This window comes from Elgaria multicarinata, chromosome 13 (genome assembly GCF_023053635.1).
Source record: "Elgaria multicarinata webbii isolate HBS135686 ecotype San Diego chromosome 13, rElgMul1.1.pri, whole genome shotgun sequence".
NCBI classification, from domain to species: domain Eukaryota; kingdom Metazoa; phylum Chordata; class Lepidosauria; order Squamata; family Anguidae; genus Elgaria; species Elgaria multicarinata.
Genome location: NC_086183.1, coordinates 659,579 through 675,330, shown reverse-complemented (window position 1 = coordinate 675,330; position 15,752 = coordinate 659,579). Strand labels below are relative to the sequence as shown.

At 49.7% G+C, this 15,752-nt stretch overlaps 1 protein-coding gene across 1 annotated transcript; it reads left to right on the top strand.

Annotated features, from left to right (window-relative positions):
• The first annotated feature begins 580 nt into the window (after positions 1-580).
• On the top strand, positions 581-9,105 carry UTP11 (UTP11 small subunit processome component). Its single transcript, XM_063140436.1, has 8 exons — positions 581-663; positions 1,155-1,216; positions 3,669-3,771; positions 5,093-5,206; positions 6,546-6,639; positions 6,976-7,106; positions 8,445-8,555; positions 8,887-9,105. Exons 1-8 carry the CDS (start codon positions 601-603, stop codon positions 8,968-8,970), a joined length of 762 nt encoding a protein of 253 aa, XP_062996506.1. The 5' UTR covers positions 581-600; the 3' UTR covers positions 8,971-9,105.
• Positions 9,106-15,752: the final 6,647 nt, after the last annotated feature.

Below are 15,752 nucleotides of genomic sequence, written 5' to 3'. Positions count from 1 at the left end.
ATTAAAGTTGCCAGGACGGAGCTCAGTGGGACATTGCACTGTGTGCGAAGAGGCCCACTCTTCCAGGCAGGGCCCCTTCTTGGACAGATGACATCTTGCTTCTTCCTGGATGCCAGATTTCAATGTGGGTTGTTGTATGTTCCTAGTCCTTCTTTTCTCCTTGTCATGGTAGCAATGGTGACACTGTAAAAGACAGGTGGGCTTTAATACAGGTGGGCCACCTTTTTGCCAAATTGGACGCAGAGGCTTCAGAAGAGCTCCTTGAGGCTGATCCTGGGCCCTCATCCTCTATGTGACGGCCTCCCCGGCCTCAGGCTTCTCTTCTGGGGCTAAACAGGCCCCTCACAGGGCTTTGGCTGTACATCCTCTTCTGAAAGCCAACCCTGCGACAGAGGCTTCGAGAAGGGCGGAGCCTTCAAACCAGACGGCCAAACAGAGTCTGCGCAGGGCCGCCACGCCCCGCCCACTTTCTGCCGGCCGGCCTAGCTCTATGGTCCCGCGACGCCTCTGCGCCGGGGGTGGGGTGGGGGTGGGCGTGGCGCGCGCGGCCGGAAGCGCTCGCCACGTGCCGGAAGTGCTCGTGCGCCGGGTCCGAGCATCATGGCAGCAGCGTTCAAGAAGGCGGCCAAGTCCGGGCAGCGCCAGCACCGCGAGCGCGCCCAGGTGAGGCGGCCGGTAGGGCGGGTGCGCCCGGCGCTTTCCGGGGAAGACGTGGCCCGCGGCTGGGCAGCTCGTGGCCCCGCGGGTCCCTGGAGTCGCCCCCGGCTCAGCCTCAGCCGGCGGGAGAGGAACACCAACAGCTGCCGGTCCCTGGCGCGGCCGCTTCGGCCCACGACCTGGGGCTGCTGCCGCCGCCGCCTCTCCCCCCTCCGCTCCGCTCCTCCTTTTCCTCAGGAAGCCTTTTTTTTTTTTTTACCGTTCAGAAGATGTCTGTCACGTGTGCCCTTGGGGGCGAGGTGGTGGTGGTGGTGGTGGTGGTATTCCGGTATAACAGGTTCGCCGTATATAGCCCTAAATTTAAAAATATAACATGTTAAGAACTGCAATAACCACAAACACACTCCGTGTTTTTATGAAGGGCCTTGGACGTATCCCCGGCCTTTCTACTGACTGAACGCTCATTCCCATCTCCTCTGCCCTTCTCTCCCTCTCAGCCTTCTTCTCGGAAGCACCTGGGAATTCTCGAGAAGAAGAAGGATTACAAGCTCCGCGCAGAGTGAGTATTTGCCCCCTCGCTTTTGCCCTTCCCTGCTGCCCCACAGGACCGATCAAGGGCAGTTATTGCCAGCAGCCCCAGGAGACAAGGTCCGTGTCTTGAGGAGCAGGAATGAAAGAGCTGTCCAAGGTCACCATCCAGCCCAGTGAGCCTGTGTGTAATAAATGAACAAGAGCCACGTGGCACTTTAAAAACCACCAAGCACTTTACAAGGGAGGTAGCGAAATGCATGTCTATTCACTTCTGCTCCACATATTATTTTCTGTACCTCCAGCATATCCCCCCCTTTACTTTTTTTCTAATTTAAAAAGCGCACTTCATCAAAGTCGGGAAGCTGCCTCCACTTCCAGGGCACCTTCTCCTGGCCTTTCTGAGTTGCAAAGGCATAGGAATAGGCTGAATTCTCTCAACAGTGTCTGTTGGCCATGTCTTTCTGGACACCCAGCCGGGTGAGGAAAAGCCCCTGTCATCTTTGGAGACAAACAGCTGGTGGTATCTGGTTACACATTTCCAGAAGGGGGAAACCCCCAGTGGCCATTGTGGGCCTATTGAGGCAAGAGCAGGAATAAGAAGGGTGAGGAGAGGATCTTTATATCGATGTTCTTCCCTGCTGGATCAGTCCAGCATTCTGTTCCCATGGTGGCCAATCAGTTGCCCCAGTGGGAAGTCCACAAGCAGGACTTGATTGCCATCGTGCCCTTCCACTTGTGTTCCCTAGCAACGGGTTTTCTGATATGAGAGGTAATATATAGGCATCAGGGCTATATATTCTGTGAATTTCTCTAATTTCCTTTAAAGCCATCCATGTTGGTGGCCATCACTACACCTTGTAGTGAATTCCATAGTTCTACTGTGCACTCTAAGAAATAGTTGTCCTGAATCTCCCAAAATTTAGCTTCTTAAGATGGTCTCATTGGGCGCTAGCATTACAAGGGAGGTAGCGAAACGCATGCCTATCCACTTCTGCTACATACATTATTTTCTGCACCTCCAGCATATCCCCTCCTTTACCTTTTTTCTAATTTAAAAAGCACCACAGGTTGTAACCTTTCTTCATAGGGGATTCGCTGCAGTCCCTTGATAATTTTTGTTGCCCTTTTCCCAGCTCTTCACTTTTTGAAATGTGGTGACCAGAACTGTACACAATATTTGAAGTTTGATCATACCATAGATTTTTATATGGGCATTATGATATTGTCAGTTTCATTTTTGATTTGTTTCCTAATGATCTACAGTGCGGAAGTTGCCTTTCCCACAGCTTCTACACACTGGATCAATTGTTTCATTGAATTACCTGTCACAATCCCAAGATCCTTTTCTTGGTCAGTCACCATCAGTGGTCAAACCCCATCAGTGTATTTGTAGAGTTGTGATTTTTTTTGCCCCAATGTACGTCACTTTACACTAGCTTATATTTAACTGCATTTACCATTTTGAAGCTCATTTCTCTGTTTGGAGAAATCCTTTCGGAGCTCTTCTCAATTATTATTATTATTGTTATGATTTATTACATTTCTATACCACCCCACAACTGAAGCTCTCTGCATGTTTTACATATGATCAAAACAATTGAAAACAATGTACAAAATTTAAAATTGTATTATTATTTATTACGTTTATATACCGCCCCATAGTCGAAGCTCTCTGGGTGGTTTACAAAAGTTAAAAATAGTGAACACTAAAAACAAATATACAAAATTTAAAACCATAAAAAGCAGAAAATACAAACAAAAACAGAAAATCTGTTAAAAACAGCTATTCTGGGGGCAGTTAAAAAGCTCAGCACAAGCTATTAAATGCAGTTAAATGCTTAGGAGAAGAGAAAAGTCTTGACCTGGCACTGAAAAGATAATAATGTTGGCGCCAGGCAAGCCTCATTGGGGAGATAATTCCATAATTGAGGGGCCACTGCTGAAAAGGCCCTCTCCCTTGTTGCCATTCTCCAAGCTTCCCTCGGGGTAGGCATCTGGAGGAGGACCTTAGATGTTGAGCGCAGTGTATGGGTCGGCTCATGTTGGGAGAGGCATTCTGTCAGATATTGTGGTCCCAAGCCGTGTAAGGCTTTATAGGTTAAAACCAGCACCTTGAATTGGGCTTGGAAACATACAGGCACCCAGAGTGGGTCTTATATGCTCGAACTTTCTTGTTCCGGTTATCAATCTGGCTGCTGCATTTTGCACAAGCTGTAGCTTCCGAACCGTCTTCAAAGATGGCAAAATATAGATATCCCAAATAAATGTAGCTGTTGCTGGGTTTTTTTCTTTTTGGCAGAGGATCCACCAAATCATGTGCCGTTCTTTTGGTTTTATCCCTCTGATGTGTTTATTGCAGTGGAAGGCAGCAGTTCCAAGCTGCCGTTCCTCCCTGTTCTTTCTCCCAGCCGCTCACAGCTCAGTGGTGGAGAGTTCTGTGTGGGGAGGCTGTGCTAACATTGTGCTTTGTTGCCTTTCAGTGACTACCACAAGAAGCAGAATGCTCTCCAGGCGCTTCGCAGGAAGGCCCAGGAGAAGAACCCGGATGAGTTTTATTTCAGAATGACCCGTGTGCAGCTTCAGGTGAGGCTTGTGTGTCCTGCGTTAGCCCTGCACGGGGTGGGTGGGTGGGTGCTTGGGCTTCATGCTTGTTTGCCCAGCAAACAGATACTGTAGGCAGCTTGCTGTATATATTTGAGCAGGCATTGACAAATCCAGTCCTATCAGGGCAAAGCTCTCTGTGCTCTAATGAGTGAGGTGATAGGGAGTGAGGAAAAGTATCAAGCAGAACTAAATAATCACCTTACTGTCCAAATTCCACACACTTTCCACACTTTGAGATTACACCTGCAACCGCAATGTACATGTTGATTGTTAATCTGTGTATGTGTGTGAAAAACAGGCTTAGAATCTGAAATTCTAGCAGGGGAACCCCATCAAAAGCTGTGGAATAAATCTCAGATGTAAAAAGATCTTAACTTACATAAAGCCTGAATTACAATGTTCCTCAGACACTTTCTCAGTCACTTTAAGCCACGATGGGTTCATAAGTTACTCACAGTATTGTATTTTTAAAATAAACTACTGTAGCTCCCCCACACGATGGGACAAATGAGCTCCTGTGCATAGTTTATTCCCCCTCTGCCTCCTCCAATATTCTTCTGAGGGGGAGAACACGGAGAGGTTAGCTGATCCTAGAGTACGCCGCAGATTAAAATGGGCGGAGCTAAAGGAAGGCGAGAGAAAGTCGGGCCGGCTGGCATCCCGTCAGAAGCTGCCTCAGAACTAGTCTCTCTGAAGTTAACGCGTCTTGGGAAAGGGCTTTCCATTCTTGAAAGGACAATTGTCTCGCTTAGTTTGCATAGTTGAATTTTAAGATGCCTTTTAATAATGTGCTGCTTTTAATAATGTATTACTTTTAAATGTTTTAATTTTATGTATTTTGTGGCGTTTGCATTTGTGTTGTACCCCGCCTCGATCCCGAGGGAGAGGCAGGTAACAAATAAATATATTATTATTATTGTTCAATCCATAGATACCCAGAAACTTTATGGGTTAAACAATCCAGAATTAACCCAACAACAATAACTCTGGGTTGTTAATTGAAAGCAGAAATGATGAGCAGTGCTTGTCGCTGTGCTCATCTCCAGCCATTCATGGGTTAAACAACCCAGGAATTGCAGCATGATGTGCAAATCAGGTCTAGAAGTTCCATCCCTGCTACTTGTGTCCTTGGAATGTTTTGTTGCATCAGAGTTTTAATCAGCTTATAGGGGAGGGTTACTGGCCTCTTCCCAGTAGCTTGTCCACAAAATGCTTGTAAGTCTCTGTGGCCCTTTCCTTTTCTCAGCCACAGCACCATGGTCTCTTTCCAAGTTCAATATGTGTGTTCACTTGCTGGTAGGATGGAGTTCATGTGATTAAGCAGCTGGAAGAAGAAACCACACTGGAGCAGCAGAAGCTGATGAAGACGCAAGATCTTAAATATATTGAAATGAAGCGAATAGCGGAAGTCAAGGTCAGAGCGTGCTTTTCTTCTGCAGGGCTTCCGCTTGAGCTGGGTGGGTGGGTGGGTGGTGCTTCAAGCAACTGGCTTGCTTGGCCCCTCTTGTGGGTGGCCCGGTGCTCTCTGACTTAAGTGTCAAACTAGATGTGAGGCTAAGTGTCAGCAGCAACTCTCAGTGTTTTAAAAATGTCTTGCTATACATGGGTGTGTGTGAGTGAGTGACTTTTCATCAGGTTAGCGGGGGTGGGGTGGGAGGTTTAACCCTTCCCCACCCGTGATCCCAGTGAAGCACTCCCCGCACCCATGTGCTGCAGTTAGGAAAAATGCTGTCATTGGCCAGGTTGGCAAGGAAACAGCCAGAGAGGGGATGATGGGGCTGGTTCTCCATCGAAGCTTTTCTAGGACGTGATGGGAAAGAGAAGCTTGTCCCTGGCGGGAGGCTGACTGCAAAGCCATGAAGCGCGTGGAGCCCCGTTTCTCACAAGGATCTCTGTCCTGACGGTTCCAGCTGGTCTCTGGGTGGCGGCACCAATCCACCTTCATGCTCTGCAGCTTGGCTGCTCTACTTTATTTTAAGGGATGAAAATTGCATGTCAGGGGTGCTTGGTGGATTTCTGCTTTCTTCTCCAACTTTTGGTGGAAGGTTGCTGTTTGTGAAATGCACCGTGCCCCTAGTCTCTCTTGGGAGCTGGGGGCAGTGTGTGATCTTCTCTTCAAACCGAGAGGCAGAGAGTGATCAAGTGGCCCCTCCACATGCCAAGGGTGGAAATGAGGCCAAAGCCCAGTATGAGCGCCGTCCAGGTCCTTGGGAGTTTGGCTAATGAAATGACAACACCAAACATATACTGTTCTGTGGAGTGCCCCCCCCCATTTGTGAGCAACCCCCACCCTAGGGTGATTGGAGGCTGATATGCGCTCCCTTTGTGAAGGGGTCACGTGTGTCTTCGTGTGAAGTGTTTGCCGGTCCTTGCAACTCGATTGATGGTTGCGTTTGGGGTTGGCAAAGAATCTTGCTCCAGGGCAGTGCGGCTTTTCTGCGGCTCATTCACCCAGTGGGCTCTGGGACCCTTCAGCAGGCCCCTGATGCCGTGTCTGCTCTGTGGCCTGTCCCACTATTGTCTGTCATGACTGGCAGTGGCTCTTCTGGACTTCAGGGAGGGAGAGCTTTTCTCCATCACTCATGTCTAAACTCAAGGTAGGACCCCCCTGCCTGCAAAGCGGACCCCCCCCCTCCCTGCCCTCGCTGAGCTCTGGCCCTCCCCCCCAAGCACTTCCAGCGCCTGTGTTCTATGCTTCCCAAACTAAAGCTAAACCGAGACTTGAAGACTTTAATTATTTGTTTTTGTCTCAGAAAATCGAAAGGCTGAAGTCACAGCTCCACCTGCTGGAAGCTGAAGGAAAACAGCCAAACAAGCACACGTTCTTTTTTGACACAAAGAAGGAAGGTAGGAGATAGGAGAGGGTTTGTGGGGTGGGTTGCAGGGGCTTCAACACCTTCTTTGGTCAGTTGATATGTCAGCAGGGGTGATAGAATAGCCCTGGTTCTGTTCTCTTCTCCTCTTTCTCTCTCTCTCTCCAACATTAAAAGAATCATATCAAATTTGAGAATTGATGCCTGGGTTCCCTCCGTTTCCTTTTCTTTCCCTATCCCCCTTTTCCGTTGGTGTTGTGCTTTTTTTGATGGTAAGCCTGAGGGCAGAGATGGTGTTGTTTTTGTCTGTAAGCCTTTCCAGCTGGAGACTGGGGGTATAAATTATTTAAATGTGGCTTTCCTTTTCCAGTGGAAAGATTTGACATTGCCACCCACCTAAACACTGCTCCTCAGCTGGTGGGCAGAGTATACAACCGTCCAACCCTTGAAACACTGAAGAAGGGATCCATACTGGGGACCACCACACCTGCCCAGTTACAGGTCTGTACAAGTGCTGCTTGTAAATCAAGGTTATTAGCTTTCTCTGTGGCAACTGAGCCGAGTGGGTCTATGATGAAGTAAAAGTAGAACGCGTGTCCTGATTCTATTTTGTACTGCTGAGAAGGTGATATTCTTTGTGTCTCAGGGGCCGGGCTGGATGTCGTGCAGTTCTCCCAAGCCCCTTGGGTAGTAGGCTGACCAGGAGGTTAGGAATAAGGGAACTCTTCTCTCAGCACTTAATGCTGAAGATTGTCTGCACTGCTAATTCCATTCATAGTACTTGGGCTGCTCAGAGACTCAAGACTCGTGTGAGCTGAGAACTGGGCCAGAAACCTTTACATGCACCCCACTGCTCTAGAGTTTGGTCCGTCTGCTTCCACCCTTCCCACGGTTCTCTTCAGAAGTGGCAGAGCAAGCGGCTGTCTGTGGCTGGAGACGTGGTTTTGCGGTGTCTCCTGTCTTGGCCGTGGAAAGCTTGACTTGAGCAGGCTTTGTCTGTGTTGGGCAACGCAGAGCGACTTGGCTGGAGATGTGCAGCAAAGGAATGGGAATGCTGTCCAGACCAGCTGAGGCGGAGGAGATGGCAGATAAGGTTCCCACCCTCTTGCTGGCTTAGTGCTGAAGTCCCTGGGCTAGTTCAGACAGGTGGGTTTTCTCCTCTTCCAGGAGACTTGAGTCATCTTCTTCTTCTGCAGGCGGAACAAGTTGGGATCCGTCCTGTTTGATAGTGCTAATTAGCTCACACCTGCCATGAGGTGGCTGAGTGTGGTAAAGCTCCGTCATGCTGGGGTTTGCAGCCTGGGGCTTGGGTGCAATGGGAGTAGGCAGCCTGTTCAGCTCAGCCCAAGGAAGAGGCCCAAACCCCTCCTGCACCTGCTCTGGTGAAATAGGAGACCCCTGGTGCTTCCAGATAAGACACACACCTCTGTCTTTGCACACACACCCTCTCTCTCTATGTGTGTCTCTGTCTGTGTCTATCCATATCCGTGCACTTCTGTTGGTCCTGACGGGAGGTGGTGCCCCTTTGGGAATCCCCTTCCAAGGACTCTGAGGAGTGCCACAGCAGCAAGGGGCCTGTGGCTTCACTGGGGAGCCAGGGACAGAAAGGTCCTTCCCTTCCCATCTGCCTTCCATCACGGGTGCTGAGATGTAAGAAGGGCTGTTCTTGTGGGTTAAGAGGGAGATATGCTGGGAAAAGAAGCTGGATATGGTCCTCAGCCTGGAGAAGGCAGGAGCCATGCCTGGTTTGCCCCTTAAGAGCAATTGGGGACATCCAGCTTTCCCTTGGGGGCTTGTCTGTTCATTGCGAAAAACCAATGGTTTTTTTTCTGTCTCTAGAAATTAGCCCAACAGAGGAAGAGTCAGTACAACCTGCTGAGGCAGCGCATCGAACGTGAGCGGAAGATGTTTGTCGTTGCTCAGAAGCTCCAGACCCGGAAGGACCTCTTGGTGAGGGGCCTGCGTTTTGCCCACTCCGCTTGGCTCACAGCTGGGGTGGCAACAGCTCTCCTTTGGGGTTGAAGCTTAGGTGGCAGGTCAGGTCTCACCTGGCTGCAGAGCTGGTTCGGTGCAGCCGCTGCTCCTGCCTCCACCTGGCTTGGTCTTCGCAGGTGATGCGGAAGGGGGATCCTTCGGGCTTCTGTTTCTTGCTGTGGGGAAACAACTTGGCCAAGAAGCCTCACTGAGTCCAAACTCTGGCTTTTCTCTCCAAGGATGTATCAATGCTTTGGGGAAGGTGTGTTGCTTTGAAAAGACTCACTTTCTTCTCCCTTTGTTTCAGGACAAAACGCAGAAAGTGAAGCTGACGAAGGAAACGGTAAACCAGCCGACTATTTACAAATTCCAGTTCAAGCGGAAACGCTGACTGCTCCCAACCATGGGGGAATCCCTTTTCCCCAGTTGGCTTGGAGGAGTCCCTGCCCACATGGCTTCACTTGCAGGAGCAGTTGGATTCTGCTGGCTTTTCTCTATCTCAGAATAAATATACAATACAAATCCATTCATCAGGAAAAATTCTCGTTTTGCTTGTGGCTCACTTGACAGCCGTTAGACACTCAGGCCAGCCTGTGAAGCCTGACCTCTCCCCCTGACCTCTCTTTGGAGAAATGACAATTCCGCTCCTTCCACTTGGGCAGGCAGAGAGCCGTGGATGATGGGCAAGTCATCCACGGCTCTGATTGGCCCCGACTGACCTACTTGTAGTTGCAGGGGTGGGTGGGACATGAGGTGGGTGTGGGGTGGGTCTCCTGGCAGCCAGCCCAAGTGGTTCGGAGAGAGGTGGCAGCAGTCCGGAGTAGCTCCGCCCCCTTTTGGGCTGCTGACCTCCTGCCTCCGCTGTGGCCAGTGGCAACGCGCCCTGGACGATGGAGGGGTCCCGGTGGGTCTGTTCCAAAGAGGGTCATCTGCTCAGTGTGTTGTGAACTCTGATAGGATAGCAGGGACTGTTTCCCAGAACAGTGGCTCCAACTTGCGTTTCCACCAGAGCGTTTGTTTCTTGGCCCTGGCTAGCGCAGAGGCTCATCTGGCGTTGGTCTTCTGGCCAGCAGGGGAGGCTTGGTGCTGAACGGCCAGCAGGTGGCAGTGCTGCCCTGTGGCTGGCTGTGCTGCTTGGGAACGCAGCCCTTGCAGCAGGGGCTAAGCGCAAGCTCTTGACTGCTGGATTTCCCCTTGCGGGGCAGGCTGGCCTGCCTGCCTGTGGACTTGCTGTGGTTCCCTTCTGGGGGATCTACACTTGGCTCAGTACTGTTTGCTGGAGGTCTCCTCTTTGCTCCCTGTGTACAGACCTCCGCTCTTCTCTCAAGGGAAGAAGAAGCCTTTGCTCCTAGGGACTCGCTCAAGCCAGACGTTGAGGAGGCTGCCTCGGCATCTGGGCTGCTGAGCCTGTGGAGCGCCTCCTCTCCTTTGCCCCCTCCTTGCACTGTGCTGCCTCCTTCTGTGCCACCCAGCAGCTGAAGCTCTCTGGGCAGTTCACAAAATAGAGCTAAAACCATAAAGTATAAACCCCAAGCTGTGATGCATCTCCCCTCCTTTTTTTTGGTGCTAAGTAGTGAAAAGCATTGACTTTGAGCTGCTCAGTGAGCAACTCTTCAGCCTGGGCCTTGGGCACCGGCATTCACTTGGGTTGGGCCTCCTGTGGACGGCACAGGATGGGTGTGTCGAGTTCAGGAACGTTGAAGGTAGCAAAGCTGATGGTGCCTTCCCCATGCGCCAAGCTCTGCACGCCACCTGGCAGCGGCTCCTTCCTGGTCAGCCCTGTGCTGCTGCCACTTCGTCTCCCTGGGTGCCGCTTTGGGAGAGGGTCGTAGAGATCTGCCAAGATTCCTCTTCTAGTGCCACAGTGGTACAGTAGAATCCCAGGCCACAGGCTGTTGGAGCAGGCTCCTGCTGGCACCGTCCATACGTAGAAAGTTCTCTGCATGTTCAGCTGTGGAACACTTCCTGCTCAGGGCAATGTTGTTTCTGACAGTTCCATCCAACTATTGGAGGCTTTGGTGTGTGCTTAAGGTGGGAAGGGAAAATATGAGTCCTGCCGGGCTCCCTGGCCTCTGGGGCTGTGGTTTCCTTGCCTATGCTGCACATAGGTCTTGTGAAAGGGGAAGTGCCCCTTCCCTGTCCTGGGGTTGGTGTCATCAGCACTTGGAAGCAGATCCTGCAAGATCCCCCAGGTCCTTCCTGCTGCTAAAGGGTGCTCAGGAAAGTACCCATATTGGGAGTGTCTCTGTACTCAGTGCAGATCTCCCCCCCCCCCCCCCCGCGCTCTGTGTTCTATTTGACTGCAAAATGCTGTTGAAGTGTTGAGGAGGGGTGTGCAGCTGCCTTGCTGCAGGACTTCTCTATATTTCCCAACCCTGGTGCAGCTTGGGGTGGGGTCTCTGAGCCCCCAGCTCTTGCCTGGGGGATCTGTGGGGGAGAGAAGCAGGTGGGGATAATTATAGCAACAGGGACTGAACAGGCAGGTTCCTGAGCCTCCACTGCTGCCACTGCATCTTTCTATACACACACACACACGCGGTACTGCAGCTGTATCCCAAGCCAGCTGGGCTCCAGGTGACGCTGTGCTTCCTTCTGGGAGCTGCACTGGGAATGGAGACTAGGAAAGCTCCCAGCGGAAGCAAAGGGCCACAGCTTTGCTAAGAGCCAGACCCCAAATCCCCCCACAGCTGCTAGCTCTGCCCTGCAGTTCCTGGTTGCTGCCATGAAGCTTTTCATTTGACACCTTTCAGGCAAGCTTCCAGGCTGCTTGTCAAACCAATGTCAATAGTGTTTACCTGTTCCAGTGCTCTGTCTGTCTCTCTCTCTCTGTGTATACTTGTCCTACATCAGAGGTTTGGGGTGAGGGCGTGTCTGTTGATGAGGGGGCTTTGAAGAAGACACCCCAAAGAAGCTGCCTTAGAGTCTGCCTAGCTTAGCATTGGCTGTGGCTCTCCTGGACTTCAGGTCTTTTCCCTGACCCTAACTGGAGATGCCCAAGACAGAATCCTTTGTATGCAAAACATCTGCTCCAGCCTCCTTCCCCACAAATAGTCATGATCCAAGATAATATTCCAGTATCCTTGGACAAATATGCTTGAAGCCAGACCTTGGACCTTTGGCAGGGGGGATTTTTTTTAGGTCTCCTTTAGAAGAACCCTAGAGAAGAAGCTTCCGTGTTCTGTTTAATGAAAAACTCTCCGTTTATATTCAGTCATCAAAAAACTGCCAGTTTAAAAGACCAGAAGATAAGGTTTTCTCACCTTGGTTCAAACTCCACAAATCCAGGAAATTGGAAGCTAAGGCAGACACCTTATCTGATGTCAGTCAAGATGTTGTGCAATGTCACGAATTGTGCTTGCTTACAACTTACTCTCCATGCACCCACACTTTCCCTGTGTTTTTCAGTCCCAAATCCAAATTGGGAGGATGGAATGCCTGGGACCAGCAAAGATGGTCCATGTTGCCTCGGTCCCGTATTGCCTTATGAACCATCTGAGCCTTAGTGTATTGCTAGAGTAGTCCTACTGTGAGGTGACTCGCATCTTTATTTTGTGAGTTGACCCATGCCTTTACTGGGTGAGTTGATAGTGTCTCCTTTAGTGTAGCCAGGCTGAAAGTGGTACTAAGTCTAATAGTGGTGTGTGGTACAGAACGGTATGATATTTCCTAGCAACGTTATGACTGGTGCTACTGCCAGTAATGGAGAGAAATGTGAAAGCAGGTTGGGTGGGGGATGGGTGGGTGCTGTTTGGAGGATTATTAAGAGGCACCAAGAAAAAGTGCACCTTATTAGCGTGGGAGTGGGAAACACCAGATACAGAAGTAGAATGTGAAACATGCAATGATTAGAAAGAAAATGCATGTGTAAACTATGCAAAGTACACTACAGTTTATTACTATAGCCTATTAGAAAAACAATGAAAGTAAACCCAAGACAATGCTAGCAGGCCCAGAAGCAGTTTGAAATGTTGCTTAGTTCTATTTAAACTTCCACCAGTCCAAACTAGTTGAATTATTTATCAATTACATTTTTATACTGCCCAATAACCAAAGCTCTCTGGGCAGTTCACAAAAATTAAAACCGTGAAAAGCATAATAAAACAACCAACAGTTTAAAAACACAAATACAAAATACAATACAGAAAGCACAACCAGGATAAAACTACACAGCAGAAATTGATATAGATTTAAGTGTTTGAAGCTTTCAACTTTATAGGAGTATGGTCCAAGTTTTTTAGAAAAGAAGGGAGCAGCTTGGGGGTGGGGAATAGAAGGAATGCATAGCTACATATCCCAAAGAGGGATTGGAAGACCAGACTCACATGGACCCAAAGGAAGGGTCCCAAAAGAGCCAGTGTGGTGTAGTGGCTAGAGTATCAGACTGGGACTCTGGAGATCTGGGTTCTAATCCCCACATGGCCATGGAAATCCACTGGGTGACTTTGGGCCAGTCACAGACTCTCAGCTCAGCCTACCTCACAGGGTGGTGGTTGTGAGGATAAAGTGGAGAGGAGGAGGATTATGTACGCCGCCTTGGGTTCCTTGCAGGAAAAAAGGCAGGATATAAATGCAATGAAAATAAAAAATAAAAGGTTGAAAGAAACCTCTCCTAGAATCCAATGTATAGAGTTCAGCAAAATCCTGATAGGAAAATGTAATCCAGGCAGAGAGCGAAGAAAATATTTTAAAATAAAAAGTGTTATGAAACTCAAACTTCACCAGTGAGCAAAATCAAGTACGGGGTGAAAACTACACCAAGCTGCTCAGAAAAAAAGGTCTGCTTCTCAGCCTTCAGGCAGCAAAACTCTCTGCCCTTAAGGGAAGGCAGGCCTGCTTCTAAGCCCTCTTCCCAGCACTTGAATTCAAAAAGGAACTTTAGTAATTAATGGGAAAAAGGGGAGCAGAGAAAGAAGGAATGGGTGGGAGTGCAGACAAGTAAACAATTGGTAGGATCTAGTCACTCACACTGAGGAGATTGCTCCTCTGTGCACACACACACATATATACACATATATACAAAGGTCCCAGAAATGTGCTGCTGCTGCTTTTAGGCCACATTGCCGTGATCCCAGCCCCTCTCAACATTCTGAGTGCTACGTTATGAACTCCCATAGGCTTTCATTAGCAAATAAGTTATTTTAAAAAAACAAGTAAATTGTTAAAAACAAACAAAAAGAATTTCCATTCCGCCAACTACGACTGAAAGGGAATAAGAAAACAACAACCATTAAAATATGGAGGCTATAGTGTTTTTAGAAATAATGAGCACAAACAGTTGCCAACACATTTTTCAGAAACATTTTTCTGTGACCAAGCCCCCCCCTCCCCGTTTTTCTGTTAACTGCACTTTCTCTCTCAATCTTTACCCAAACTTCTTGAAATTTTCAGGCAGTGTAAAATAGACATTTCTTTCTGGCACATGCAAATTCCAGGACGGTTGGTGAAATTTTATTAAGGTTAGAACAACCCACCCACCTACCCTGAATTCTATTTATCCTTACAGAACTCTTATTTTACTGATCACCTTATCTATTGGAGCCACAACTGTGGCTCCATTAATCACAAGCAGGCCACGACCATTAATTCCAATGGCCACAGCATCAGGAAGGTTCTGACGAAACTTTCCTTCAGGTTCTCTGTGTAGCCTCTTCAAGGCCCAGCTGCTGGACCATGGAGGCTCCCTGGCCTCCATTGAGGATAGGGCTACAGGTCAGCAAGTGCAGCTTGAGGGCGGAATTGATGGGCAGTTTTGCATTCCCTCTCCGCCCAGCTGTGGCCTGCGTACATACATCAAGAGGCCCTGGGGTTGAAAAAGAGGACAGGGCAAGTAAACCCCTCCCCCTTCCCCAAGGCTGGGTTTGGGGCTGACTGCCACGTTCGGCCTCCCGCGGATCCCCTGCCAGGAGCCCTCGTCGGCTCTCTCGGCTGCTCTTTTGCTCAGCCTTGGGAGAGCGGTGCGGCTGCGTCCTCATGCATGCTCATGAGCTGCGGCAGAGAGGGCGGCGGGCAAGTTCTCTCCGTCAGAGCTGGAGCTGAGGTCTGTTTTGGCTGCTCATCAGCATCAGGGAACTGTGTCCCTGTGAGGTTTGATACAATTTAATTAACCTAATTAAAAGCTCTGATTGCAGAGATGATTGGGGTAGAGCCAGCAGCAACTGCATATTTATAATGAGCTGGAAGGTGTGGGACCTGAGCCAAGTGATATGCATCGCTAATGAGCTGGTGTGCTCGGAGCGCGCCTTTGGAACGCGAACATTTATTTTTGGCAACAACGATCAGTTTCTCTCCAAGATAAAAGTGAGGGAGCCTCCTTCTTCCTTTCCAGCTCCAGGAGAAGCTCTCCCACCCTGGGCTCCTTGATGGAGACAGTAGCCGTGTGTGTGTGTGTGTGTGTGTGTGTGTGTGTGTGTGTGTGCGCGCGCGCGCGCGCGCATGTGCATGTGCATGTGCGCGCATGTGTGCGCACAAGCAAACACACTGAGCAGTGAGAGGCTAGCCATCACTCATTCTCCAAAGGGGGTGGGTGGGTGAGGGCGGCAGCAGCAGCAGCAGCAGCAGATGCTGCTGTGTTCATGGTCTCAGCCACACAGGCAGCCCATCCTGCTGCCCTTTGGACTATACAATTGCCCCTGCAATCTTATCCCATTAGAGGCTCTTTTCTAGAAGCCCCCAGTCAAATGCTCTCTACCCCATGGGTTTGCCTGCTTTTTACTGGATCAGACCAGTGGTCCATCCACCTACTCCTTACTGGCAGAAGCTCTCCAGGAATTCAGGCTAAGGTTTTTCCTTCCCTGTTGCATCTTCTGGTGGTGATGCAAGGAATGGAACCTGAAGCCTTCTGCACACATGCCAGGGCTCTGTGGCCAGTTACTTCCACTTTGTGGCCAGTTACTCCCAGGGTGCTCGATTTGCACTGTGAACCTCCGAGGCTGTCATGGGAGTTTTGTGCAGGGTGAGGACCCTGCCTGGAGCCAGGGGTGTGCGTCTGCCCCCTAAATTTTCTCTGCCTCCTATTTTTTCTTTTCTTTTTTACACTTAACAAAAACTTTTTACAGTTTTGTCTTTAAACTGCCCCCCCCCCCATATTTTGGTGGACTTCCAAAACGTTTAGGCTGGCTATGGCCTGGGGAGGGGCTTTCCTGGTGGCAGTTATACTGGCATTTCCTGTGTTTA

Coding starts and splice junctions, on each gene's coding strand:
- UTP11 (XM_063140436.1), top strand. CDS start 601: ATGGCAGCAGCGTTCAAGAAGGCGGCCAAGTCCGGGCAGCGCCAGCAC. Junction 3,772..5,092: donor TGACCCGTGTGCAGCTTCAG/GTGAGGCTTGTG, acceptor ACTTGCTGGTAG/GATGGAGTTCATGTGATTAA. Junction 7,107..8,444: donor CCACACCTGCCCAGTTACAG/GTCTGTACAAGT, acceptor TTCTGTCTCTAG/AAATTAGCCCAACAGAGGAA.